The following is a 25,791-nucleotide window of genomic DNA, read 5'->3' on the forward strand; positions in this document are numbered from 1 at the left end:
GCCAGAGCCCTTTCAACACAGAGGAAAACACATCTTGTTGCCTGTAAGCACTGGCTGGATTCTTGGAGAGCCAGCACTCTCTAAGGACCTGGGTGTGGACTGAAATGAGGTCAGGGACTCCAGCTCTGCATAGTCGCACGAGGGGCTACACCCCATCCAACTGAGGGATCTCAGGGCAGGAAGGCTGCTTTGGCAAGGATTTCCCCCCCTACACCCTCTTGGCATCATTCCTCCCTCCCAATATCTTTAGCTCATTCCTTCTCATGTGAACCTTTGCTAAAGACCTTTGAAGACGAAGGCTTCTGTTGTACTTTAAAGTCAGGTGCAGGAGAACAAGGCCTGGCCTGTAATAAGAGCTTTTTGGTGTTTATGAGTAAATGCAATTTTAGTAGCAATGATACCCAGGGCATGAAATCAAGCCTAAAAAAATATAGAATATCCTGAAGACTCTGATCTACGGCATAAGAGAGACAGGGAAAAAGAGGCTAAAATTGAGGTTTAAATAAAGCACCATTAGGAATATTTCTGCATTGGAAAAAGAGACATCAAAGAAGATACAGGCTTGAAGGGGCCTTTAGGACATAAAGACTTTGAAGAAGCAGAGTGAAAATGGTGGGGGAGGGGAGGGGGTTGCAGCTGAAGTTAGCAATGGCCAGGAAGGAGGGCATTGAGGCTTAGAGCATCCTAGGAGGAGTCATTTGAAGAATTACTATTTGCGTGAAAGATTATCTGACCGCCAGTTATGTAAAGATCAATGTAGTCTGTGTGGCTGAATCTTCTGTCACTGGTACAGCACTGATTGTTTTGAAGACATTGTATAGACGCAGCCAGACTTTTGAGAGATGTTAAGTAGACAGCCCAGTGTAGACTGTTTTCTTGTTGCTTGTATGTTTTTAAGGCGGAGAGTTTGGGAGCAAGGAGGCTAACTGCTCGCTCTCATTGCCTCCAAGACCAGCCGGGACTGGAACCAACAGGATGGAAACTTAAGGAGCAAGAGAGGGAACAGAAGACAATGATGGGGAAAGAAGGAAAAGAAAGGGAGGTGGAAAGGGGTATGGAAAAATCCAGGCAGGGAGGCAGGAAAGAGTCACCACCGCACCTGGTGGCTAACAGGTTCCAAAGGTTAGGCCCAACTGTGCAGCCCTGGAGAGGAGAAAGCAAAGGAACACTGAGCACGTGTCAATGCAGAGACAGGGACTGAGCCAAGAGATTCCTCACGTAAAGGAGAGAAGGACATCGCTGCTTTGAGCCTCTCCTTGAGAGCAAGCTATGGTCTAGAAGAGCTTGGTGGGAGGAGGGAGTTTTCAGTGGAAAGGGGTGGGCTTCGTGTTTGTGATTAGAGAAGAGATCGGGAAGGAAAGCTCAAGATGGAGAAGTGCCAGAGAGGGCCTGGGGAGGAGGGGACTGGAGACGGCAGCTGGCTGGCTTGTGAGGGTAGGTAGGGCAAACACTCTTAAGGAGGGCTCTGGCGCATGGTGTGGCAAGAAAGGTCAGAAAGTGAGTTTGAAAGGGGAACCATGGAAGGTTGTGTGTGTGTGTGTGTGTGTGTGTGTGTGTGTGTGTGTGTAGGGGGTACAGGGAGTTGTAGGGTTGTATGTAAGGGGGTGTGAGTAGGGGTGTGTGTGAGTAGGGGTGTGTGTGAATAGGGGTGTGTGTGAATAGGGGTGTGTGTTTAAGAGTATGGAGGGTTGTGTGGGTAGGGGTGTGTGTGGATAGGGGTGTGTGTGAATAGGGGTGTGTGTTTAGGAGTATGGAGGGTTGTGTGGGTAGGGGTGTGTGTGGATAGGGGTGTGTGTGAATAGGGGTGTGTGTTTAGGAGTACAGAGGGTTGTGTGGGTAGGGGTGTGTGTGGATAGGGGTGTGTGTGGATAGGGGTGTGTGTTTAGGAGTATGGAGGGTTGTGTGGGTAGGGGTGTGTGTGGATAGGGGTGTGTGGGTAGAGGGGTGCATAGGGGTTTGTGTGTAGGTATGTGAGTATGTAGGTGTGTGCATAGGGTTGTATGTAGGGAAGTGTGTGTGAGGATAGATATGGGTGTGTTTCCATAGATGCATACATAATGCATATGAAATGAAGGTAGTCTATAGGGTACAAATATAGAGGATCAAAAGAGAGGCACAGAGACAGATGGAGTGCAGAGCTAGGTGAGAAGCGAGAGCAGGAGAGAGACACGGGCAGGCAAGCCATGGGCGTCAAGGGAAGCCATGGGCGTCAGGAGCTTTAGTAACAACAGGAACTTTTATGTAGGGTCGCTAGAACTGGGGGCATGGCAAGTGCCCAGTGCACATCCAAGCCCCAGATGGGTTGCTTTCTGGTGTCAAGATCAACCGAGAGGAACATCTGCCCAGCCCACACTCCAGTACATTTACATTCAGCAAACCTGGGCTCTGTGTCAGGCTCTACCAGTAACTGAATGACTACTTATTTGACCCTGGGCAAGCCATGCGACTTCCCTGCTTTCCTGCCTTAAAGTGGATATTCTCAAACTTGGGTCAGCTGGGAAGTCTTATAGCCCATATTGTTGGAGTCTACTATGAAATTCATTCAGAGGAGGCCGAGAGTTGGTTTTCATACGAATCCTGGATGCTTGTGAGACATGTGGCCCCTAAGAGCACTCTGAGCCAGTGAGTCCTGGGGTTGGTGACCTCTGTCATCCCCTCCTATCCTGTGTCACCCCCATACTTCAGAATCCATATTCACAGTTCTCACACTCACTGAGTGTGATCTTTCTGTTCTTCTAAGTGAGCTAACCACCAACTTAACAGTGAGCAAGCTTTGCCAATACGACATCAACAAGGTGGTCAGGGGCAGGCCATGGAAGCAAAGCCACGTTGTTTAGTCTACCCTTGATAAGGCGCAAGATGAACAGTGCTGTGTCTATGATCTTCTTCCTCAAAGCCCAGAGAACCAGTCTAATTAAAAAAAATAGAGTACCAGACAAGCCCTAGTGGGGAGCTATCTCACAAAATACCTGATCAATGCTCCTTGGAGCTATCAAGGTCATTCAGAAACAAAAGTCTGACAAACCCAGTCTGGAAGAATCTATGGTGATGTCACATTGAGTAAACTCCTGGGGACCTGCAACCAACAACAAATACTAGGTAAAAAGAAGGGAGTGAAGAACTAGTTTGGTGATGACAATGAATCCCTACTGGTTGGTTGTCATGCTGAGTATGAATGATTACAACTAACAGGTCAGCAATGGAGGAGGGGAAACTGTGGGGTACTGAGGACTCTGTCTCTCTCTGCAAGGGTTATTCTGTACCTCTAAAGCTGTTTCAAATTAAATGGTTTATTTTCTTTAAAAAGGGAGCTTTCCTTCCTTCCAAAGTCCGTCCTCATTATCCCAAGTAGCTGAGGTTCCCCCAAGGCTCTACTGAGATTCTCTCGTAAGCCTTGGGAGATGCTCACCCTGTTGGAGACCTCTCTAGACTGAGCTACACTCAAGGTCTCTAGTCTAATAGATCCACCATCGTCAGAGAGAGGTAGTTTACATGGTCATCATGAGAAACAACTTTGTCAATATATTTAACAGAGATATTCCTTTCTAGACTAAGATGGGAATATTTTCAAGGCACTGAGTGGCTGAGATAGTGAACTTCCTTCAATAATAAATCCAACCTGCTGAGACTAGGGTGACAGATGAAGGAAACCCCTCTTTGGCCAGCCACAGTCATTCCTCACGGGTCATTTGGACAGTATATGTAAACCTGGATACAAACCCATTGCTGGGACACTGGACTTAGTTAAACAGTGCCTGAAGCCCTCTTTTCTGATTTGCCATTGCACAAACAACCCAATGAAAGTCAAACGTGTCGGCTCATACCTGCAGTCCTACAGCTGAAGGGCTGGGGAGGAAGGACTTCCACAGAGTCAAAGCCCCCCCCACCCCGGGACTCAGAGTGAGACCCTGTCTCAGATGAACCAAACAGCCAATTGAGGGCCTGTCTCATTGTTCTGTTGGACAGGGAGAACCTGGAGACTTGGGCGGAAAGGGAGCTGCTGGCTTTCCTGGTCCTCGGGGCCTGCAGGTGGGTGTGTCTTCACTTTTGATCTGCTCTTTGGGAGCTTTTTCTCCAGTAATATATGTTATTTTTCTCTGTGCCAAATACCAAATACCTGACAAGAAGTAAAAGTGACTAAACGCTTTATTTTTGCTTAGGGTTCAGGGGAGTATGATCTATCAGGGCTGGGAAGGCAAACAGGCAGCAGCCTGGGCCCCTGGTCACATGGCCTCTGCAGCCAGGCCGCAGAGAAGGAGCAGGAAGTGGGCTGGACTGTAAAACCTCAAGGTCTGCTCCAAATGGCTTACTTCCTCCAGGGCTCCACCCTGGGCAGGTTCCACAACCCTCCCCCAAAGTACCACCAGCCAGAGACCAAGTGTTCAAGCACATGACCTATGGGCTGACAATAGTCACATCCCAGCAAACAGATGTCTGTGCTGCGTCTCTCGGGAATGCCCAGACGAGCTTTGAAGACCCCCATCTCTGTCTAATTTTATTGTGTCCTAGCTGTAATTGTCAGAGGCATTGCAGTCATTTTTGATTGGTTCCTTGGCCAGTGTTTCCAAGGCAACAGACATCATGGACATGATGCTCTTGAGACGGTAAAACAGTCTAAGCCCTTTCTCTATAGCATCCTCCCATGACCTCCTCTGATCCGCAGGACCCCTTTATCAGAAATCATTCCACCTTTCCCCTTTTGCCCGGGGCTTCTAACAAGCATGCAGTTGGCAGGACTTGTTTGTTCAATGAACTAAAAATAGATTAGAGTTGAAGTATTATCATACAGATGCTCTCTGAAGAGTTGATTAATAATGCTGCCTACTTTTACCGAAAGATGACCACATGTCCAGCATAGTCTCTTGATTTTTCATAACATCATGTAGATGAGTAGCTGTAATTATCATTTCTATTATACAGGGGCTTTGACACCCTCACCAAAGTCCCTGGTACCCACCCTGCTAGAGGACCCTGCTTCCTAGTGGTTCCTGATAGACTTCAAAATCTATCACTCATGTCCTGTGAATAAGCCAGCTCTCTCTGTAGTCTGGATGAGTGTGATTAGCTGCTTTGCTTACAGGGTGGTGACGGCAGCCCGGGATATGGTAGAATTGGCCGCAAAGGGACAAAGGTAAGCCACACCCACTGAAACTGGGCCTATCTGTTTGCTTTTATTTGCTCGTTTGGCTCGCCATCATTACCAGACAGAAGGCAATATATAAAGCAGTCTGGTACGATTCAAAATCTATTTTAATAGTTGACATGTTGGGCAGTGGTGGCGCATGCCTTTATTCCCAGCACTTGGGAGGCAGAGGCAGGTGGATTTCTTGAGTTCGAGGCCAGCCTGGTCTACAGAGTGAGTTCCAGGTCAGCCAGGGATACACAGAGAGAGACCCTGTCTTGAAAAAAAAAACAAAACAAAAAAAATAGTTGACTTATTGATGTCCTGTGGGCTGGATGGTAGAGCATCATGCTAGAGTTCTAGGAGCAGGTGAAAATTGAAAGTTGAAAAAGAATCCTCTGTGCTTTTCTGTGATGTGTGGATAAAAAGCCTGGCATGTTCCAGCTTGAAGTGCCCCCAAGCTCAGCAGTCCTGTGTCTAACTCCACATAGGAGTCGTCCACATTTTGTCTTCTATTGTCATGATTGCTTCAGCTATTGGTAGGAACTGTTTTTATAGCATTTTTCTTAATGCATTTGTCCAAACAGTATCTTAAAAATAAAAATGAATGGTTGTCACATTACTGGATGTGGTAAATGCCTGAAAACCAGTAAGTTGAATGAAGCCCAGTGATGTTGATATGCTAATAATTGCCACTTTAAAAATACCATCGTAAGTGGCTGGGAAGATGGTTCATAAGTGAAACACTTGCCTTTCAAGCATGAGCACTTGACTTTGGTCCCCAGAATCCACGTGAATAGCTGGATGGGGTAGTGGGCACTTGGAATCCCACTGACGTTGCGATGAGAGGCAGGTGAACCTCTGGAGCTTCTGGCCAGTTAGTCAGACCCACTTGGTAAAGTGCTAGGCCAGCCAGAGGCCCTGTCTCAAAATAAAGGTGTAAGACACCTGAAGACCAACACCCAAGGCTCTCCTCTACCTTTGTCTACATGTACACACAGACACAGACACAGACACACACACACACACACACACATACACACATGTACAAACCCACACAATACCCAATTATTACTACAAAATACTCAGAAAATATAAAGATTTTTTTTCTGAAAAAAAAAAGATAGAAACTCATAATACCAATCTGAGCAATATGGACTTGTCAGTTTGGGAGTAGTAGAAGGGGCCAGTGTGTCACTAATGGAGTGCCACAGGGGATGGTCCAAGATGGTGCCAGGATGAAAAGCCTCACTTGCTAAAGATGTTTGAAAATTAAAACTAAATAGTGAGGTATTTTGGTAACACCCATCAGAATGTAGGATAGCTAAAAACATTAGTATCCCACAAAAAAGGGAATATTAAATAGCCTATGATACTGCACGTTAGACTCTCTATCAATCGAATACACATGAAGTTTGTCATATACATGTGTGTGAACATATGTGCATGTGGAGGTCAGAGGTTAACGTGGCGTGGGGTGGGGATCCTTCTTTAACCTGTTCCGCTTTATTCTTTGAGCCAGGGTCTCTCATCAACATGGAACTCTCTGATGGGCTGGGCTGGCTGGCCACTGGTCCCCAGGGGTCCCCTGCCTCTACCCAACGGTACCAGGCTGCCAGGGGTCACATTCCCCTGCTTGCAGACTGAACACTTCATGCCTGGAGCCATCTTCCCAGACTTCTCTTTAAAATTTATACATAGAAATTTAGAGTATAAACTCAGACTATACTTGGGAGAACTTTTGTCCCATCATGCCTAAAATCCTTTTTTTTTTTTAAACAAAACTAGAAGTTAATTAGGGACAGGGGATGTGTTACTGCTACAGGTAGGAAGATTTGGGTAATTTTTCTTTTTGCCTTTTGAAGTTTTTGTGTTTAAGGATTTTTTTTCTTACCAAAAAAAAAGCTTTCTTTTTTTTTGTAGATGAGTGATAATTAGAATTTGAAAAGTGGGAAGAAGGTCAGGGGTTTGGTTAGTGCAATCTATATGTGTAAATTCAAAGTGTGCCCTTACCACTGGTCATTAATAGACGTTCATCAAAAGCTTTAAAAAGTTGAAAGAAAATACAGTTTAGGGGCTGAGGGATAGCTCAGTGAGAGTATTTTCCATGAAAGCAAGAAGACTTGAATTCAAATCCCCAGCATGTCAAATTGCTAGACATAGTTCGAGGCTTTTAACCCTAGCATGGCAGGGTGGGGTAGAGATAGCTAGGTCCTGGGATTTCATTGGTTATCTTAGCCAAAATGGTGAGTTCCAATTTCTAGGAAGGACCCCATCTCAAAAACTAAGTGTGAGTGTGTTAGAGAAAAACACATGATGTTCTCCTCTGGACTCTACTACCACCACACACACACACACACACACACACACACACGCGCGCGCGCGCGCGCGCGCACGCACTCATACAGAAAGGAAAATATGGTTTACTTTAAATACACATTTCTCGTCAGGTAAGGCTAGAAACCTCTTCAACAGGTCTTTAGACCAAAGTAAGGTAAACAAAGAAGCTTGAGATGAACGGCCAAGTCTGGACTCTGTTTCAACTTCTTAAATTTCTCCATTGAAACCCATCTGAGAAGGTCACTTGTCATTCAGAGACACATGGCCAAGTGGCCCTCTCTTCTGTTACATGCACTTAGATAAAACACAGGCTGTGTATAATTGCCCCTCCCTTTCTCCTCCAGTACTTCGTATCTCTCATCTTAGATTGCCGTCCTATGTGTGTAGCCCACGAGTAACTGAATTTAGAAACTGGAATTTGCTCCTCTGAGAGTGCTTCCTAGTTTCCAGTGGGTTTGCCCCTTCCTCGATGCACAGAGTTAAAGCTAAACAAGGAAGATGGTAGCATTAAAGTCAATATAAATCTCCTGGGCCAGGTGTGTATGTATTGATTTCCTCTCTTGTTGATGGCAGGGGCAAGAAGGATTCCCCGGAGAGAGTGGACCAAAGGTATGTGCACATTACAGTCTTGAGAGAGTCAGGATGCTCTAGATTCAGGGGATGCATTTTAGGACAGTTAATGAGAAACAAATATTCTACCTTAGTGTGGGGTAGCACAGGGAAGAAACAGGTTACCCTCACCAAGTTTTAATATGATCTGTTTTTTTAGGAGTAAGAATTTTAAAAATATTTCAAGCTTTTTTTTCCATAGGTAAAGGGAATAAGATAATCCTTAAAAGGTTTTTGCCTCAAACACATTCCTTCCCTTATTTTTATCATAGCTTAAGCAGTGGTTTTGACCTTCCTAATGCTGTGACCCTTTAATACCTTTCCACAACCATAAAATTATTTTCATGGCTATTTCATAACTGTAATTTTTCTATTGTTAGGACTCAAAATATAAATATCTGTGTTTTCTGATGGTCTTACTTGACCCTGTGAAAGGTTTGTTAAACCCCCAAAGGAGTTTGTGACCCATAAGTTGAGAACCATTGGCTTAAAGAAAAGTAAAATGTAAAAAAAATAAACTCAGTGAGATTTAGCCTGGCTTGATCCCCTCCCCTCTCCCCCCTGGATATTTAGAAAAACCACCTGTCGGGTCACAAGTCAATGATGCTAATCTCTACCTCGGTGCCTTCCATTTCTCGGGAAAGTTTTACTGAACTTAGTGTTAGGCCCTGCAATAAGGTCAGAAGACCAGAAAAAAGGAGCCCTTGGTTCTCCATGGAGCCTGACTTCTGGCCTGGAGGGCTGAAGCATGAGCCACTGGATGACAGGGTGTGCTGGGGGGAGAGCACCACAGGAGCACCACAGGCTGGGGAGAGCACCACAGGAGCACCACCGGCTGGGAAGAGCACCACGGGCTGGGGAGAGCACCACGGGAGCACCACGGGCTGGGGAGAGCACCACAGGCTGGGAAGAGCACCACAGGCTGGGGAGAGAGCACCACAGGAGCACCATGGGCTGGGGAGAGCACCACAGGCTTACAAAGATAGAATGTATACTTTACATCGGAATCAATTTACAAACATAGATATGCCTCTGTGACATATCTGTTTGATTTCAGTAATGATTTTAATTGTAATGTATTCATTTAGGGTGATATCGGGGACCCTGGTGATCCAGGAGAGGCTGGTTCCAAGGGAGCCAGAGGCAAAACGGTAAGCTATCCATAGGATAACTTTGACTCATGAGTGTGTGGATATGTCTATGTGGGAGAGAAAGGAAAGAGGCTAGTTGATTTGTTGATTATGTCCATGTGTATGATGTGTGTATGTGTAGATATGCCTGGTGCATGTTCATGAATGTTTGTATACAAACAGAGGTCAGATACCAGTGTTAAGTGTCTTTTTTCAATCACTTGTCATCTTTTTGTTAATATTTAATAAAAAAAAACCCAAAACATTGTGTGTGTGTGTGTGTGTGTGTGTGTTTGCCCACATGTATCAAAGTGTACTTGTGACTCCCTGTTGCCCACAGAAACCAAAAGAGGGCATCAAATCTCCTGGAACTTGAGTTACAAGTGGGTCACGGTCATGAGCTGCCATGTGGCTGTTCAGGAACCAAATCCAGGTCCCAAGTAAGAACAGCAAGTGTTCTTCACTGCTGTCACTTCCATCTCAGTGTCTATGACAGGGCCTCTCACTGAACCTGATACCTACCAATTCAGCTAGATTGGTTGGCCAGCAAGCCTCAGGGATAACAGATACACACGTCTCCCAAGGCCACCAAGAAGGCAAAGAACTGTTTCAGTGAACACAGTTGCCCATTCTTTGCCAGTGCATCTTTCTTAACCTTTGGAAATGAGGTCTTTTTTTAAAAAGGAGTTTTTTTTAATCCAAAGGAGGTTTTTGTACTGACAAATTATAATCAGTTCATCCAGTCTTCCTGGAAAACTCAGTAAAAACTAATATCCACTAACATCTTGTGTTGATTCTCAAAGCTTTTATTGAGCTACTTTTAATAAGATGTCTATTAAAAGGTCCTCGACTCGCTTACCAGGTTTTTCCTGAGCTTTGTGAGTTGTCTGGATGTTACCCTGAATGTGTCTTTATTAGTTTATGGAGAATCAAGTATCACCTAATGCTTTATGTCACTTAAACACAACTCTTCAGCATGTGACATAGGAGTCAGCTCACCATGGGCTACAGATGGTTAAAAATATGACAGTGTGTTCCTTTTACCAGTATTAGGAAGACTGAAGAATCTCAAGTTCAAGTCTAGCCTGAGCCACATAGTGAGCCCATGTCTCAGAGAACAGAAGGATAGAAAAAAGAATGGAACGTTTGCATCTATTGACTGAACACTTTAGATTGTGTATAAAGGAGATTTTATCGTGATAGAACACTCTGAAGACAACTATCTCTCAATAGTCTCTGCCTCTTTCCCTTCTAAATAACCTTGACTGGAAAACTGGTCTATAAGCCTGTCCATGAACAAGATCTTAGGAAAAAAAAAACTTTCAGGAAAACATGTACTTGAGACCACTTTCTGGAATGTCTTCATAGTGAATTTTACTGTGATCTAGGTTTTCTCTACAAGCTGAAATAGGACCTTTACATGTAGGGCTCATGTTTGGAGGTTATAGACTTCACAACAAGGAGAAGGGGGGAGCATCCCCTGTTCCCTAGGGGCTGCTTGCAGTTGTAACTCTTGTATGTGTTTTTGGATGGTGATCCTTTATCATTTTGCCCTCAGCAATGACAACGATGAATATAATTAGGAAAATAATTGGGAAAGGCTTTCAAGTTAATCCAGATGTCATCTGCATTGAGACATCTCTGGATCATTTCCCATGGCTTGTTAATGGAGTGGTTTAACTTGCACACCAGCAGCATGCTAACAAGTTCAGCCATTTGTCGGGGCCCTCCCTACAATAGTACCATTCATCAGTTTTAGTACATTTAACTGATGGGAGACACGCGGGCTGGTGTCTTGGCCTCTGGGGATGCGCTTTGGTTCTTTCTTTGTTCTTCTCTATGTTGGACTGTTGTAACTAACTGATTTCTCTCCCTCTAACTGCCCCATCCCCCTCCTTGACATGAGTAATATTTGGATTTGGAATTGAAGTTTAAACACTGAAAATGTCCAGGTTTTCCCCTGGAAGAGCAGCTGTTTTCTCTGGAAAGATTTAGCCTTAAATTATGAATGTCTTTTCAGGTCTCTTGGAATTATTCTATTCTTAGCTTGAGTTCACTGAGCTATAGATTTTAAAATCTATAAACCTGTTTTAGCTGTGCATATTTGCATATTTGTATGTATATTTTTAAAAAGAACCAGAAAACTGAAATCTTTGAACAGGTTTTAAGCAGGGATGTGGGACGCTGGCCATCTGGAGTGGGAGAGCCTTCATGGGGAGGCTGCCCTGCCCGTGGGTGGTGTGGAGATTCTAACTGCATCCGTGGAGTCTTCCACTAGATCAGTACTACCCAGCCTCCTTTCTTAGTCAGAGCAGCCATGTCTCCGTACACTGTCATGTAGGGTGGCCAAACTTCTCCCAAGAGGCACTTCTGCTGAAAGAGTCAGGCAGCATCTTACATTCCTTACTTAAAACGGCTTTTATCTGCCACCTTAAAAATAAATTTATAAAGGCGATCCCAGGCTGTGGCCATGGCTCACTGGTAGAGCGCTTGTCTGAAGTATCCTCCTTCCCCCACCCCAGCACAAAACAAAAAATGGCGATGGACCCCACCCCTTCTCTACCTTTCTCCTGCTTCCTTGTCTCTGAAAGCTTCGCTTATCCCAGGAGACTGTCTTGGAATTGAAAGTCTGTTTGTACTCTCTGAAGACATTTACATATGCAACAGCATGTCCTGTGCAGTCCTCTCTGGTTTCCCTGTTGCCTGGTATCCCTGCAGGGACAGTGCATCTCTCTGGCTGTGAGGTCTCCTATACTCCTCCTGTGCTAGGTCTCTCTGTCCCACTCCCACACCCCCCTGGATTTCCCATCACAGAAAACTCTGCCAGGAACTTTGTATTTATTAATTTCCTTATCACTGTGGTAAAGTATTTGACACAAACACACTAAAGGGGGGAGGGTCTACTTTGGCTCCAGTATCCAAGGATCCAGTCCATGTCATTTGGTTCATGTTTTGGGGCCCATGGGCAGAACACCATAATGATGGGGAACAGAGAAAAACAGAGCAGGCTGGAGACAGCCTAAGTTTTAAGGCGTATCTTTGGGTGAGTTGCTCCTTCAGCTAAGCTCCACTTCCTAACGCTTCTAAACCATCCCAGATAGGGCCAGCATCTGGACATCAAGAGTTCAGAACATCAGCGGGTGTGAGGGGAGTTTCACATGTGAACCCTAACAAGCTGATCAGAGGAGACAGGCGCCTGGAAGGTCTGATGATACAACGGGCATCTGAAATGACTTCTATTACCTCCAGATGTGTCAATAGTGTGGCGAGTACAGCTCTGGATTGGAATTACTTTCTTGGAATTTTTTAAGTGATTATGTTTTCCATAATTTTTGGCGGCTTTTGCTGCTTTGGGAAGTCCAAGGCTATTCAGATTCCTATAAACTAGTGTTTTCTCTCTGAAACCCCATTGGATCACCTCTCAGATCTGCCATGGGTTTTGTTACGGGCATATGGTCAATTTTATCCCACTGTCCTGAGAATTAGCATGTCCCTTGATCCTGAAACTATGTCCCCTTTTGTTCTGGGAAATGCTTGTTATTTTGTTGACTTTTAACCTTCCCCTGCAGGGAATCCCCTCTCTAATCTGTATATTATGATAAGAGTCCCTGAGTTTACTTTGTATAGGATTTATTTTAGATGTACAACCTCTCTTTGATGTTCTCCTATCTGGAAAGATATCTTGATTTTATTTTTAATTTATGTCCCACACTTTACCCTTGTTAAAATCTGACTGTTCTTTTTCTGTAGCATACCGTTCTTGTCTCATGACTGAAGCATCTCATCTCTCTGAGGATATAAGTGAATATTTTTAGGTCCTCTTTATTCAACAGTCAGTTTCCTACACGTTTTCCTTCCATTTTGACGTTTATCTCTCATGTATCTCAAGAATGAGCAGTATATGCACATTGAAAATTGAGTACAAAAGGTCTGACAGGAAACCTTGAAGTCGGGATTGATTTGCCAGATATGAATTTCACTGATGGCCATCAGCTGGACCTGTGCTTAACAAAACTTCATTGTTGGTATTCTATCACCTTTGAATTAGATTTCCCTCTGAAATGCCTTCTACCCCTTTTTAGAGAGTACAGATTCTGACACCAGTTCAGAAGACACTGGGGATGAGAGTAGGTAGCTCAGACTAGATGTTGATATCTTCACTTGGTCTCCCAGTTCAGTGGAGTAATGTTTGTCTTCAGCTTTGCTGAGAGTCCAACCCCTGATTAACCTCTGCTTTTTGTTAGTGTGGAAAAGTGTATCTAACTACCTGGTGCAATTTTCCTCACTAATCCTCCTTAGTTAGCCTCTTGCCCTCCACTTCTGGAGGCATCTGGCCCTGACAGAGCCTGAGATTTCTGGGAATGTGATGCCCACCACATTGGTTCTTGGATTTCCCTGCTGCTGGCTCAGGGTTCAGACTCCTCGGCTCGGCCAAGTCATTTCAACACCTAGACAGCTGCTCTCCAGGCTCCTAAACATTGAGGCTCCTTTTTTTCTTATACTATTGATTTTTACTTTAAATCTATTATTAAAGTATTGGAAAGGGATAAAAGTATCCAACTTGTCTCCTTTTCTTTCTCTTAAAGGTAAATATATCTTTTAAATAAAGTGAGGTTCAATCTGTCAATGTCATTTGGGCACCAGAAGGATATTAATGATTAACTTCTCCCTAGGTGGTGCTTTTATAAATTAATTTTCAGATAACTTCATTTATTACTGTAAAGGTTATAAATCCTGTAGCATTAAAAATGTGTGTGAGTGTGTGTGTGTGTCTGTCTGTCTGTGGGTATCTGCATATGAATGCAGGTACTTACAGAGGCCAGGAAAGGGATCTGGATCCCCTGGATCTGAAGTTACAGGTGTGGACCTTTTGACATGGGTGTTAGGGGCCAAATTTGGGTCCTGTGGGAAAGTAAGAGGTGATTTTAACCACAGAAACGTCTCTATAGCCCTCCTCTTCCATGGCATTTTGAATGATGAAAACAATGCTGTTTCTTAAACAAGTGCACAACCTTAAATCCCAGCTTTTTCCAAGGACAAACTGTATTATAAAATGTACATAGAAACATTTTCTTACATACATACAGTAAACAAGGTAACTGTCCTTCTGATGTTACTGTTGCCATCGTGCCCTTCCCATTACAGAGGCTTCCAGCCAACCAGGAACTGTTTTGTTGTTCCTAATTTTGTGGTTTTCGCTTTGTTTTGTTCTTGGATTTTGTGGTCTAGTATGTGATCACAATCTCGTGTGTTCTTTTTTGTCTTTCAATTTAGTTACCTTCATGTTCTTAAGAAAACCACTCTACCTTGATCCAACAAAATTAAAAATTCTAGTCTTAGTAATCTTCACTAATAATCAGAATTGTGTATATATATATATGTACATATACATGTATGCATTTATGTCACAATAGCATTGTTTGTTAGCAACATCATACTTAAATGCCAACAGCAAGGAACCAATTGAATAAATCATAGTGCATACATATAGCCATGAAATACCACGAAAGTTATTTTATTCTGTAACTAAAGAATATTTAGTTACAGAAATATGTATATATTAAAAGGTATCAGATACAGGCATGGTAGACATACCTGTCCTCCCAGAATCTGGGATGCAGAGGCAGGAGGATTATGAATCGGAGGCCAGTCAGAGACATACAAGAAGACCTTCTATAAAAGAAACAAAACCAAAATAGAGGCATCAGCAAAATTATGGTACATATCAGTTTTTTTAAAAAAGACATCTTAATATTAAAAGAACAAGAAAAGTAGCAGAAAAAATTTATAAGTAGTACTTTAAGAACAAATTGATTGTTGTCCCTTCATGTATTTTAGAAAGCTATCCATTTTCTAAACTGAAAATGGATTTTTTTTTTTTTTTTTTTTTTTGCTTTGGTACTTCCATTTTTGAAATAGTGTCAATATTTTAAATTTGAATTTAAACACACAAATCATAAAACATGATCTTAACTTAATTCTGCTTTCAGGTATCTGCTGGGATTCCAGGAGAGCCAGGATCCCCCGGGGAGCCAGGACCCCCTGGACGGAAGGTAAGGGGGTGGGGGAATGTGTTCTGTGAGATCTTTACTCTGTAGAGCTCAGGGCATGGGAGTGCACACCTCTGCCTCTGCTGCCCAGTCACGCATTTCACTGTTCCATGTGTGTTCTAGGAAATGGGGAAGGAAGAAATGGAGGGTGAAAGGGAAAAATGAGGCCAAAATGAGGTTCTCCTCCAAAACACCCTCTTTTACATTTATAGGTTGATTTCTTTGGGTGATGGCACATTGCAGGGGTCAGAGAATGAGTTCAGGAGTCAGTCCTCTCCTGTCACCATGGGTGTCCTGGTGACTGGACTCAGGTCAGCAGGCTTGCTGACTGCACCCTTACCCACTGAGAAGTCTCAGCAGCCTGAGATTCTGCATTCTTCATGAGTGGGTTTGGTTATCTGTCCTGCCTTAGCAAGTGTTCAGTGAATGAAGCGTGCATGTGTGTATGTGCATGTATGTATGTGTATGCACAGTGTATATGTGTGTGCACATGTGTATATGTGTGTGCACACATGTGTATGTGTATGTGTGTGTATGTACCTACACACACACATATGTATATGTGTGTATGTATATGTGTGCGCATGTGCAAATGTGTGTGTGCACGCACATGTGTATGTGTGTGCATGCATGTGCACATGTGTATATATGCAAATGTGTGGGCACATGCATGTGTCTGAAATGATGAGCAGTGGGTGTGATTGAAGTTGTGTTCCTGTGGAACATACCTGGAGATTGTGTGGTGCACCGCTGTATTTTTCTTTCAATGTTTCTCTTTGAGAGGAGCCAAGACTTCTTGTCCTAGGATGGGACTGTTTTAAAAAAAAAAAAAAAGCTAGTTTTGTTCTTTCCACTCCCCTCCCCCACCCCACCCCACCCCTCCCCACCAGACATGCATGTTTGTGAGTGGGCTTTTCAGGTGTTTGAGGCTGAGCTGACCCCTTCGTCCAGCAGCGGTGGGTAGGAATGATCTAGCTTCATCTTTGTCTGCTGTATATAGACAGTGGAGATAGAATATCAGGTGGAAGCTTCCAAGACTTGAAGACGGCTGGGAAATGTGGCTCAATCTTTGCTAGTGGCAAGCTGAGCTCCTGCTCCAGGCTCTGTGGGCCTCTGTCAGGCGTGCAGCTCCAGCAGGTTCTGGGCATCTCTGCCAGGGTTTGGGGAAAGTGGCCTTGGAGGTTTGTGTGTGCGCCCCCAGTGTCCTCGTTCAGGAGACAATGCATGAGCTGCCCGTGTTCTTTACTCCCCTTAACATCAGAGGAGTAAGCCCTTTCCAAAGGGTTCCCAGGGCAGTGTGGGTGTACAACAGGCTGCCGAGGTGAAAGTCTGCAGCCGTAAAACAGATTTTGCTTATTTCCTTTCCTAGGGCATGAAAGGGGCCCGAGGACTGGCTTCATTTTCCGTAAGTATCTCCTATTGTAGCAGGGAGCTCTGGGCATGCTGTTATCTTTATAAATTTCATAACCCAGAGATGTGGCTTATTCTCATGTTTTATTTTTGAACCACAGACATGCGACCTCATTCAGTATGTGCGGGACCACAGGCGTAAGTACCCTGCTGAAAAACAATCCCCCTACCCTATTGCCAATCTATCAGCTTCTTAAGGAAGTTAGCGAACTGCGCTCTCAAAATAGATGCAATTTACCAACCAGTCTCTTCACATTGGAGATGCCGTGAGGAGATTCTGAGTCCACAGGGAGGTGGTGGTGCCTAGTAGATCACCTCCCCTCTCTGGTGCCAGAGTGTATGTGTGTGTGTGTGTGTGTGTGTGTGTGTGTGTGTGTGTGTGTGTTGGAACCTGCTCCCAGTGTGGTGCAGTCATGTACACTGTAGGCTTTAAACCTGGGGCAGACAGGGGTCAGAACACTCTGATGGTCAGATCAGTCCAGTGTGAGATGGTTGTTAGCGTCAGACGGTAACTGACAGGACTGAGGTCGGCAGTGGAAAGAGGCAGCTGTGTTGATGTGGCCTGGTGGGTGGGTGGGGCCCCAGCTTTGCGTTACGCTCTATTGCACTTTTTCTGGAATGACTGACTAGAAAATTTATAGTAACACTTATTCTGCCTATAATTTCCTCTCTCTCGAAAATGTAAAAATCAAAAAGGTATTCAGATTTGGCTAAAGTGCTTCTGAATTTAAGACCCTCATAACAGAGCATAACTCTTAGTGTTAAAAATATCAACTGATGTTGTAATCCTGTATTTACACGTACCTACATTGTGTTGAATATTGTTTTAAATATGTATAATCCTCCCTAAGTAAATTCAGCAACTGGAAAAAAGAGTTAAAAGTTTCTTCAAGAGTTTTGGGAGAAAACCCAGATAAATTAGAGTCCATTTCTATAGAGGATAATACTCCTAGAGACACAGAACTTAAAAATTAAAAACCCACTATTTGTTTTGTATGTGCATATGTGTATGTATGCTGCAGAGTGTATATATGTGTAACACATGTATATGGAAGCCCAAAGAGGGCATCAGATCCCTTAGACCGGACTTACCGATGGTTATGAGCTACTGTGTAGCTGGAAATCAAACCTAGGCCCTCTCCAAGAGCAGCAAGTGCTCTTGACCACTGAGCTATCTTTCCAGGCCCAGAGACACAGAATTTTAGTGGCTTTAGAAGCCACTGAGCCAAGCTGCTCAGGACTCTGCCTTCCCCGTAGCAGAAAGGAACACAGGTGGGAATCCATACCTGTACCTGGAGCCCATGGAGACAGGCCATTTTGAGGTTGAATTGGCACAGTAAGTTTCTACCCAGCACATGAGCCAAGTAACCAGTAATGACGAGGGCCCGGTCCTTTAAAATGTGAGGGTTCCACCCAGCACATCTGGTCTAAAGGATGCAAAATTGTTTCAGAAGTATGAATTATACCATAAAAGGACCATGTGAATATGGTCAGGGCTTCTTCCAGACCTGGCCTTGCAATGGAAGGGACCTCTGCATATTAGTGGCCTGAAGCAGCACTGCCCAGCAGGACAATCTGCCATGGCGGAGGTGCCCCCTGCACCATTCAGCAGCCTAACTGCAGTCATATGTGGCTTTGGATACAAAGGTAAAGACAACTACTGAGAAGCTAAATTTTTGCATTCAATTATCTGAAATGTAACTGCTCCCCACGGCTTGTGGCTCTGCAGTGTGGTCCAGCCCGTGGTTATTTCTTCCAGAGTGCTTCTATCACTTTTAATTATTTGATACACAAATATGTTCATACACAGGGGGACCCCTCCCAGATGTGCAAACATTTTGATTGCTGACATAATGTCACAGGTGGAAAAGGTCACATCTGTCCTCAGTGTGACAAGCTGCAGCCAAAATGTGGGCACACTAAATACAGTGTATTAACTCACCTTCAGTTTATAGACTCGGGGGGTCTATCCCCAGGAGATCTCGTTATGTACACATGTAAACATACCAAACCAAAAGAAATCTGAAATCAGGAATATATGCAGTCCCAGCCTGTCAGATAAGAGAGACTCAGCCCATGCCGACATATATTATGTATACCTACAGACACACTTATACAGACAAATATATACAATTTCATGTGCATACACATATATCCACGCATCCATCTGCATATATGTGTACAGACTTGAGTTTAGGATGTAGGTCACTGGTGGATCACTTATGTGTCTCGGGCTCAATCCCCAGAGCTGCAGAAAAGAAAAGTAAAAATAAGATTCGGGCCTTTGGGGCTGAGGATGTGACACAGTGAGTGGTACAGTCTTTAGCTAATCATGAGAAAGTGACCCAGGCCTAGGGCTTGGTCCCCATCCTCCCCTATACCTCTTCACACACAAAAATCAAACAACTAGATGATATATGATGTATGTATGCATGCATGTATATGTGCATGCATTCGTGCATGTGCATATAGTTGACATCTATAGATGTGTAAAAAATTATAAAGAGGGGTCAGGACCCTCTAACTCCCCATATCGAGCTCAGCTCCTGTGTCACTATGGTCCCTCTCAGACAGAGGGTCTCCACGTCCGGCAGCTGGCCTCGAGGTGCTGACTGATGGCTACATGTTATCCCTCTTCCCCGACCCCTCCACTCTAGATGGACCCCTGCTGTTCCAGGATGCAGGTCACAGTCTGCGTTTTCTCCAGACTCTCTGTTGCCTTGAGCATTGAATGGCATGGCCCCACCGCTCCGATTTTCCGGAGCAGTTTAGAACCCCGGTATCCTACCAGGTAACAACCCAGTCTCCTTTGTTCTTCCTCCCCAGCTGGCAGACATGGTGAGTGATCTTCATTTCCGGCACACTTTACTCAAGCTCCAGGGGGTCCCCCGCCTGGAAGACAAGATCAAGCATGGGCATGATAGAAATTGCACCTGGCCTTCCCTTGCTCACACTCAGCGTGGACTCTTGGCCTCTAAGGACTCATCAGCTATAGCTGTGCTTCATCACAATTTTCCAAACCAACTGGAAGCCCTTTGGCTGTGAAGCATATTCACCTACCTGAATTTTTTAAAATATCCTTCCTCCCTCCTCCCTCCTCCCTCCTCCCTCCTCCCTTCTCCCTCCTCCCTCCTCCCTCCTCCCTCCTCCCTCCTCCCTCTTCCCTCTTCCCTCCTCCCCTCCCTTTCTCTCATCTCTCCTCCATCCTCTCCAAATCTCTCTTCCCACTCCACCTCTCTCCTTCTCTTCCCCCATCTCTGTCATGTCTTCTCTGTAGTGCAGGGTTTAGGATGCAGAGCATAGAATGAGAATAGGATCAGATAACACGTGCGAGAGATGTGCAGTGAAGAGGATGCTGGGACCTGGGTAGCTCGTGCTTAATGTTAATCGCCAACCCCCCCTCAGTGGCTTTAGTCTCATTTTATAATGTATTTTACCAATGCTTATGACATGATACATTGATATCAGCCTGATATATGCATACACATGGATACACATGCGCGCGTGCACACACACACACACACACACACACACACACACACATCCCCTCATATGACTTCACCAGCCTTTGCCCTCTGCTAACTCAGTCCTTTAATAAGGACTTATTGAAAGCCTCCTGTGCGCTAGTCTTTTGTTCTGAGCTGGCAACAGGATTAACAGCAGACAAGATCCATTGTACATTTCCATTCTCACGGAGAGTCCAAATAGAAAACAAATGGACAAATGAAGAATCTGAGATAAAGCACAGGCTGTACGGTAATGCCATAATGTCAGGAGCACGGGTGGATACTTTTTTGGACCAGGGCTTTTCCCTGAAGCAGCAAACTTGAAGTCAGGACTGAAGGAGCCACAGTTTTCTAAATGTAAGGCAAAAAATCCAATTACCAGAGCTGTGGAACAGAGCAGATTTAGGCATTCCCTAGAAAGCAACAGGGCCCACTATCCCTGAGACACAGTGGTAGGGAGATATTAGCACATTAAAAGCAAGGGAAGTGGAGCTAGAAGCTGCATCGAGCTGTGTAGATGGACTTCCGAGACATCCTTAAATAAGGTCACACAATCTCGGAAAGAAAATCGCATGTTCTCCCTCCCAGCCTGTCATACGTACAGAAGCAAAGGTACACATGGGTACAGTATACCACATGGAGGGGTGAACAGGGAAGGGTAAACATTTGGTTGTGGGGAAGGGCTAGGTGCAGGTAAAGGACACACGTCATGAGGGAGGATGTAAAGATAATTGTTTTTCTAGTCTTCACTGTGTCATGCATTCCATAGGGGTATTTTTGTGGATATGTGGATAAAAATATACTTGGCAGCGAGGCTGCAAAATGTGCTGCAGAGAGAGGGGCTCTTCTGGCTGTGCAGAAGTCCACTCAGCAGTATGTACTTTGGTCTGTCTAATCTCATAATCATTAATTACAGAGAACTTTCAAATAAAAAGTCTCAATAACTAATAAGGCCAGAGGATGAGTTGGTAGTGCTGGTGTGAAGGTAGAGACACCACCTGCCTCGTGTTAGCAGAAGCCATTAGCAAGAGCTCTCCAGAGCCCTTGGGCTCCTGGAAACAGCATTCTGGGTTTGAGGCTATACTTCAAATTAGCTCTTATTTTTTTCCTTTGAAAATTAAAACTTTTTCTGTGTTATCCAGCTGCACTGTTAATCTCTTCCTCCCCGTATCCCTAAATTATACCAGTATTGTTGCTGGTTTTATATCCAGAACAACCCAAACACAAGGAGAGAAGCATCAAGCCCACACTTAGTTAGGATTCACTTTTCATTGTAAAATTAACATGACTTTGATTTTTTGAAAACCTGCTCATCCCACTAATTAGACTCGAAGGCTGACAAGTTATGCCCCATCTCCGCTGAGATGAACCGGTTTGGCATCAGCATGCACCGTAACTGGCCATGGAGGCATTCCTTTTGTCTGCGGAACTCTATAGTTTAGGATGACCTTGAACTTCTGATCCTCCTGGCTCTACCATTCAAGTGTGTGGGCACAGGCGTAAGCTACCATATCTGTCTTATGCGGCAGCAGGGATCAAACCCAGGACATGCCAGATGGGCACCCACTGACTGGGCTCCGTCCCTAGCCTCTTATCCTCCATTTGGTTTTTAATTATAAAAGGAGTCTTCACAGTCATTCCATGAAATGACTTTCCACTTCTTTATTCCTCATTAAGTGAAAAGAATTTTTCAACATGATTAAAGTACAAATGCGAATGACTATGCCTTTTAGCTGGCTTCTGCAGGGTTAAGGACATTTCCAAACAGGTTCTACCATTTAGAAGGGATTGGGTAATTAACTTACAAGTTTAATCCCAAATCATGTTGATTTTAGACTGTTCCCTCTTCCGCTTATCCCGGAGGAGCATATAGCTAGCTTTCAGAATAGCCATTTTAATGATTCAAGATGTAAACATTTAATATTTTATATGTTTTAATATTTGGGTTATTAATTATTTAATGCTTAAGTATTTGAATAGTTAGCATTTAAAATGATTTTGCTTTCCATGCATTGCTTGTAGGCAAACATCCTACATGACAGGAGGCATGGGTTTTGTTTTTTTTGTTTTTTGTTTTTTGTTTTTGTCTTTCAGGAAAACCTGAGTGCCCAGTGCATCCAACTGAGTTGGTGTTTGTCCTGGACCAGTCCCGGGACGTCACAGAGCATGACTTTGAGCGGATGAAAGGGATGATGGTCTCCCTAGTTAGGGATGTCAAGGTTAGGGAGACCAGCTGCCCTGTGGGTGCCCGCATTGCTATCCTAGCCTACAGCTCCCACACCAGTCACCTCGTCCGATTCTCAGATGCCTACAGGAAGGACCAGCTGCTCAGGGAAATTAAAGCTCTCCCTTATGAGAGATCCTCTGACAGCAGGGAGATTGGCAAAGCCATGAGGTTCATCTCCAGGAATGTTTTCAAGAGAACCCTTCCAGGGGCTCACGTGAGAAGAATCGCCACGTTTTTTAGCGGTGGTCAGTCGGCCGATGCCCAGACCATTACCACAGCTGCCATGGAGTTCAGCGCCCTGGACATTGTGCCAGTGGTGATTGCGTTCAGCAGCGTGCCCTCGGTCAAGCGTGCCTTCTCGGTAAGCACTGCATAAAACCCTTTTTGTTCATTCACTTCATCAATATTCAGAAACCTCATAAGAAAATAGAGAGCTACATTTTTCTTGCCTTCAGAACAAGGCCATTCTGGTTAGTGAAATACAAGGGTAGGTGCTTTATGACTGTTTACCAAGCACTGGAGAAGCAATGTGTTCATTTTCCTGTTGAATCCTTACAACTACTGTGCAAAGAATGAAGACTAGCACTTCTCATTTTATAGATGGAAAGGCCGAGCCTAGACAAGGCCAACTCTTGGTCCAGGTTCCACAGCTGCCAGGGCAGAGTGGCAGTGTTAGGATTTGATACTCAGTTTGCTCTACCACAGTGTCCCTATCTGCTTACTGCATGGCCTCTGCCTCCAAAGATACTAAAATCAGGAGGTTAGTAAACAGATAGAGGTGTCCTGGAGATGGTCAAGAGAGTGCTCATTGCTGTGTGCTTTTGAAAAGCTAGCTGATTAGGCGTGAGGGCACACCCTGTAATGCCAACACTTGGGAGGCAGAAGTATGAGAATCAGGAGTTCAGGGGCATCCTTACCTAACTGGTGAGCTCCAGGCTGGTTTGGGGCTATGTGAAAAATCTGTCTCAAAACCTGATCTGTGGATCTGTGGAAAAAGTTCAGCAAAGTACATTAGGACCTGAGTTTGGGTCCCCAGCAGCCATACAAAGGCTAAGTATGAAAGTATATAGCTGTAAGCCCAATGCTGGGCAGCGACGGATGGTACCTGGGGCTTACTAGCCAGCCTGAAGGAAGGGCTGAGCCCTAGGTTCAGCTGTCTCAAACCTCACGCTAGAGAGTGACTGAGAAAGACATCTGGACAACATTTGGCTTCCCCATGCATGTCACACACATGTACAAATACACAGAACATATCCACGTATCACAGCCATGCAAAAGCAAAGTAAATAAACAAATAGGATGGTTTTCAACTTCAGTTCTGTAAAAGTCCCCAGTTTATAAGAGAAAAGCCATTCCAACTAAAGCTTCTTAGATTAAGGATTAAAACCAGCACGTAGCATCCCTTGGTAAACCAGCCAGGACGGAGCATCCACAGCTTCCCATCCTTCATAGCAAAAGACACACTGGCCCCAACAAAGTATCCTTCCAGTGGGTGCTGTCCCAGCGTGGTGTTGGGCTCCCCATTCATGGAGAGCTCCAGACAGCAGGAGGATTGGGAAATGCATGGGAAAGAAGTCTCAACATTTGACAGCCCGTGTAAAGAATAAATGGTTTATCCCTGTGCCTTAGGACACAGAATATTCTAGCAAGCACAAGGACAATTAGCTTTGCTTTTGCAATAGCTTGATGCTGTTTAATACTAACGGGGCTTGGGGTAGCACAGGGGATGGAATGGCTATTACCATCCGTGGACTCAGAATTACATAAACCAAAAAAAGGACTGATTCGTCCAGAGGATACTGTAGGTAGATTTGAAAAGACTGTGTCTGAGCCACGCAAAGGAAGCCGGGAAAGTCTGTAAGTGATTTTGGTGAGAGAGTCCTTGTGTGTTTAGTCCTAAAGCAAAGGACAGCTTCATATCCTGGCGAAAACACTTGTCGGTATTTGTGACAGTTACTTAAACCAACAGGATTCTACCCTCTCAGAAAGTACATGGACAGAACACAGTGTAGGAAAGGTATTGTGGTTTGGGGGGTTAGGTGTTTTGGTTTGTTTTCTCTATTAACATCCACAAAGACAGTTTCTAGATTCCACCTAAATTGTCTTGAGACTCTCAGTAAAGATTGATTTTTTAAAATTGAGCCTTGTGGAGCAGGGAGACAGCCTGGTAGTGAAGCCCTTTGCCTGAGGTCCAGAGTTGGAGTCTCCAGAATCCTTGTAAGCTTAGTGCACTCGTGAGTCTGCAATCCCGGCACTCCTACCCAGGCACGGAGGCAGAAAGAATCCTCTGCGGCTCACGGGCTAGCCCGAAACACAGCAGTGAGCTAGCCCGAAACACAGCAGTGAGCTAGCCCGAAACACAGCAGTGAGCTAGCCCTGCCTTGCGCGTGGTGGAGGGCAAGGACCAACGCCCAGTGCTGTCCTCTGACACACACAAGAATGTACAAAGCCACTGCTGCTCCCCTCCCCCTTCCCCTCCCTCTCCCCCTTCTCTCCTCCCCCTCCTTCTTCACCACCATGCTCAGTCCCACACAAAGATTCTAGTTTGTTTTTTGTTGTTTTTATTGTTTTGCTTTCCCCTGACCGTAGCTAAACTCTTTTTTAAATTTTATTTATTGAATATAATCTTCATTTACATTGCCAATGATAAAACCTTTCCCGATTTCCCCCTCCCCCAAGATCCCCAACCCATCCTCCCAACCCCTGCCTCCATGTATAAGCTCCTCCTCCTGACCCACTCCCACCTCCCTCCCTCCTTGATTTCCCTTTGTTGGGCATCTATTGAGCCTTCAACTGACCAAGGACCACTCCTCCCACTGATTCCCAACAAGGCATTCCTCTGCCACATTTTTGGCTGGAACCATGTGTACCCCTTGGTTGATGGTTTAGTCCCTGGGAGTCCTGGGGCATTTGGGTGGCCCACATCGTTGTTCTTCCCATGGGGCTGTAAACCCCTTCAGCTCTTCCAGACCACCCTCCAGCTCCTCCATTGGGGATCCCACGCCCAGTCCAATGGTTGGTTGTTAGCATCTGCCTCTGTATGTGTAAGGCTCTGGCAGGGCCCCTCCAGAGATAACCATGGTATGCTCCTTTTGGTATACACTTCTTGTTGTCTATAGTAGCCATACAAAGATTCTTAATTTCTGTATTATTAATTTTAATACAACAAACCTTATACATCTGGGCGGCAGCAAGTGAAGGATCTGAGGTCAGAATCTGGCCTGGTTCATTACGGTGTCAAACGTTTGCTCCGAGTTTGCCAGAGCTGTCCTGGGCTCTGAGGATATAAGGAGGAACTGGAGGTCCCTAAGCACACTCTGCCCTTGAGGGGGCCTAGCCATGCTGTCTAGGAGGGCTTTACAGAGGCAAGTGTGCTAGCTGGGTAGAATCAGATGCC

The 25,791-nt window shown here is 44.8% G+C and overlaps 1 protein-coding gene across 1 annotated transcript in view; it reads left to right on the plus strand.

The window, feature by feature from the left end:
* Col6a6 (collagen type VI alpha 6 chain) overlaps positions 1–25,791 on the plus strand; it is a 135,993-nt gene that overhangs the window by 91,502 nt on the left and 18,700 nt on the right. The window contains exons 26-34 of the mRNA XM_052187444.1: positions 3,967–4,029; positions 5,081–5,131; positions 8,036–8,071; positions 9,160–9,222; positions 15,192–15,254; positions 16,621–16,656; positions 16,763–16,799; positions 19,488–19,499; positions 22,262–22,755. Of these exons, the coding sequence (XP_052043404.1) occupies positions 3,967–4,029; positions 5,081–5,131; positions 8,036–8,071; positions 9,160–9,222; positions 15,192–15,254; positions 16,621–16,656; positions 16,763–16,799; positions 19,488–19,499; positions 22,262–22,755 (855 nt within the window). The remainder of the gene's footprint in view (positions 1–3,966; positions 4,030–5,080; positions 5,132–8,035; positions 8,072–9,159; positions 9,223–15,191; positions 15,255–16,620; positions 16,657–16,762; positions 16,800–19,487; positions 19,500–22,261; positions 22,756–25,791) is intronic.

Source organism: Apodemus sylvaticus, chromosome 7, assembly GCF_947179515.1.
Source record: "Apodemus sylvaticus chromosome 7, mApoSyl1.1, whole genome shotgun sequence".
NCBI classification, from domain to species: domain Eukaryota; kingdom Metazoa; phylum Chordata; class Mammalia; order Rodentia; family Muridae; genus Apodemus; species Apodemus sylvaticus.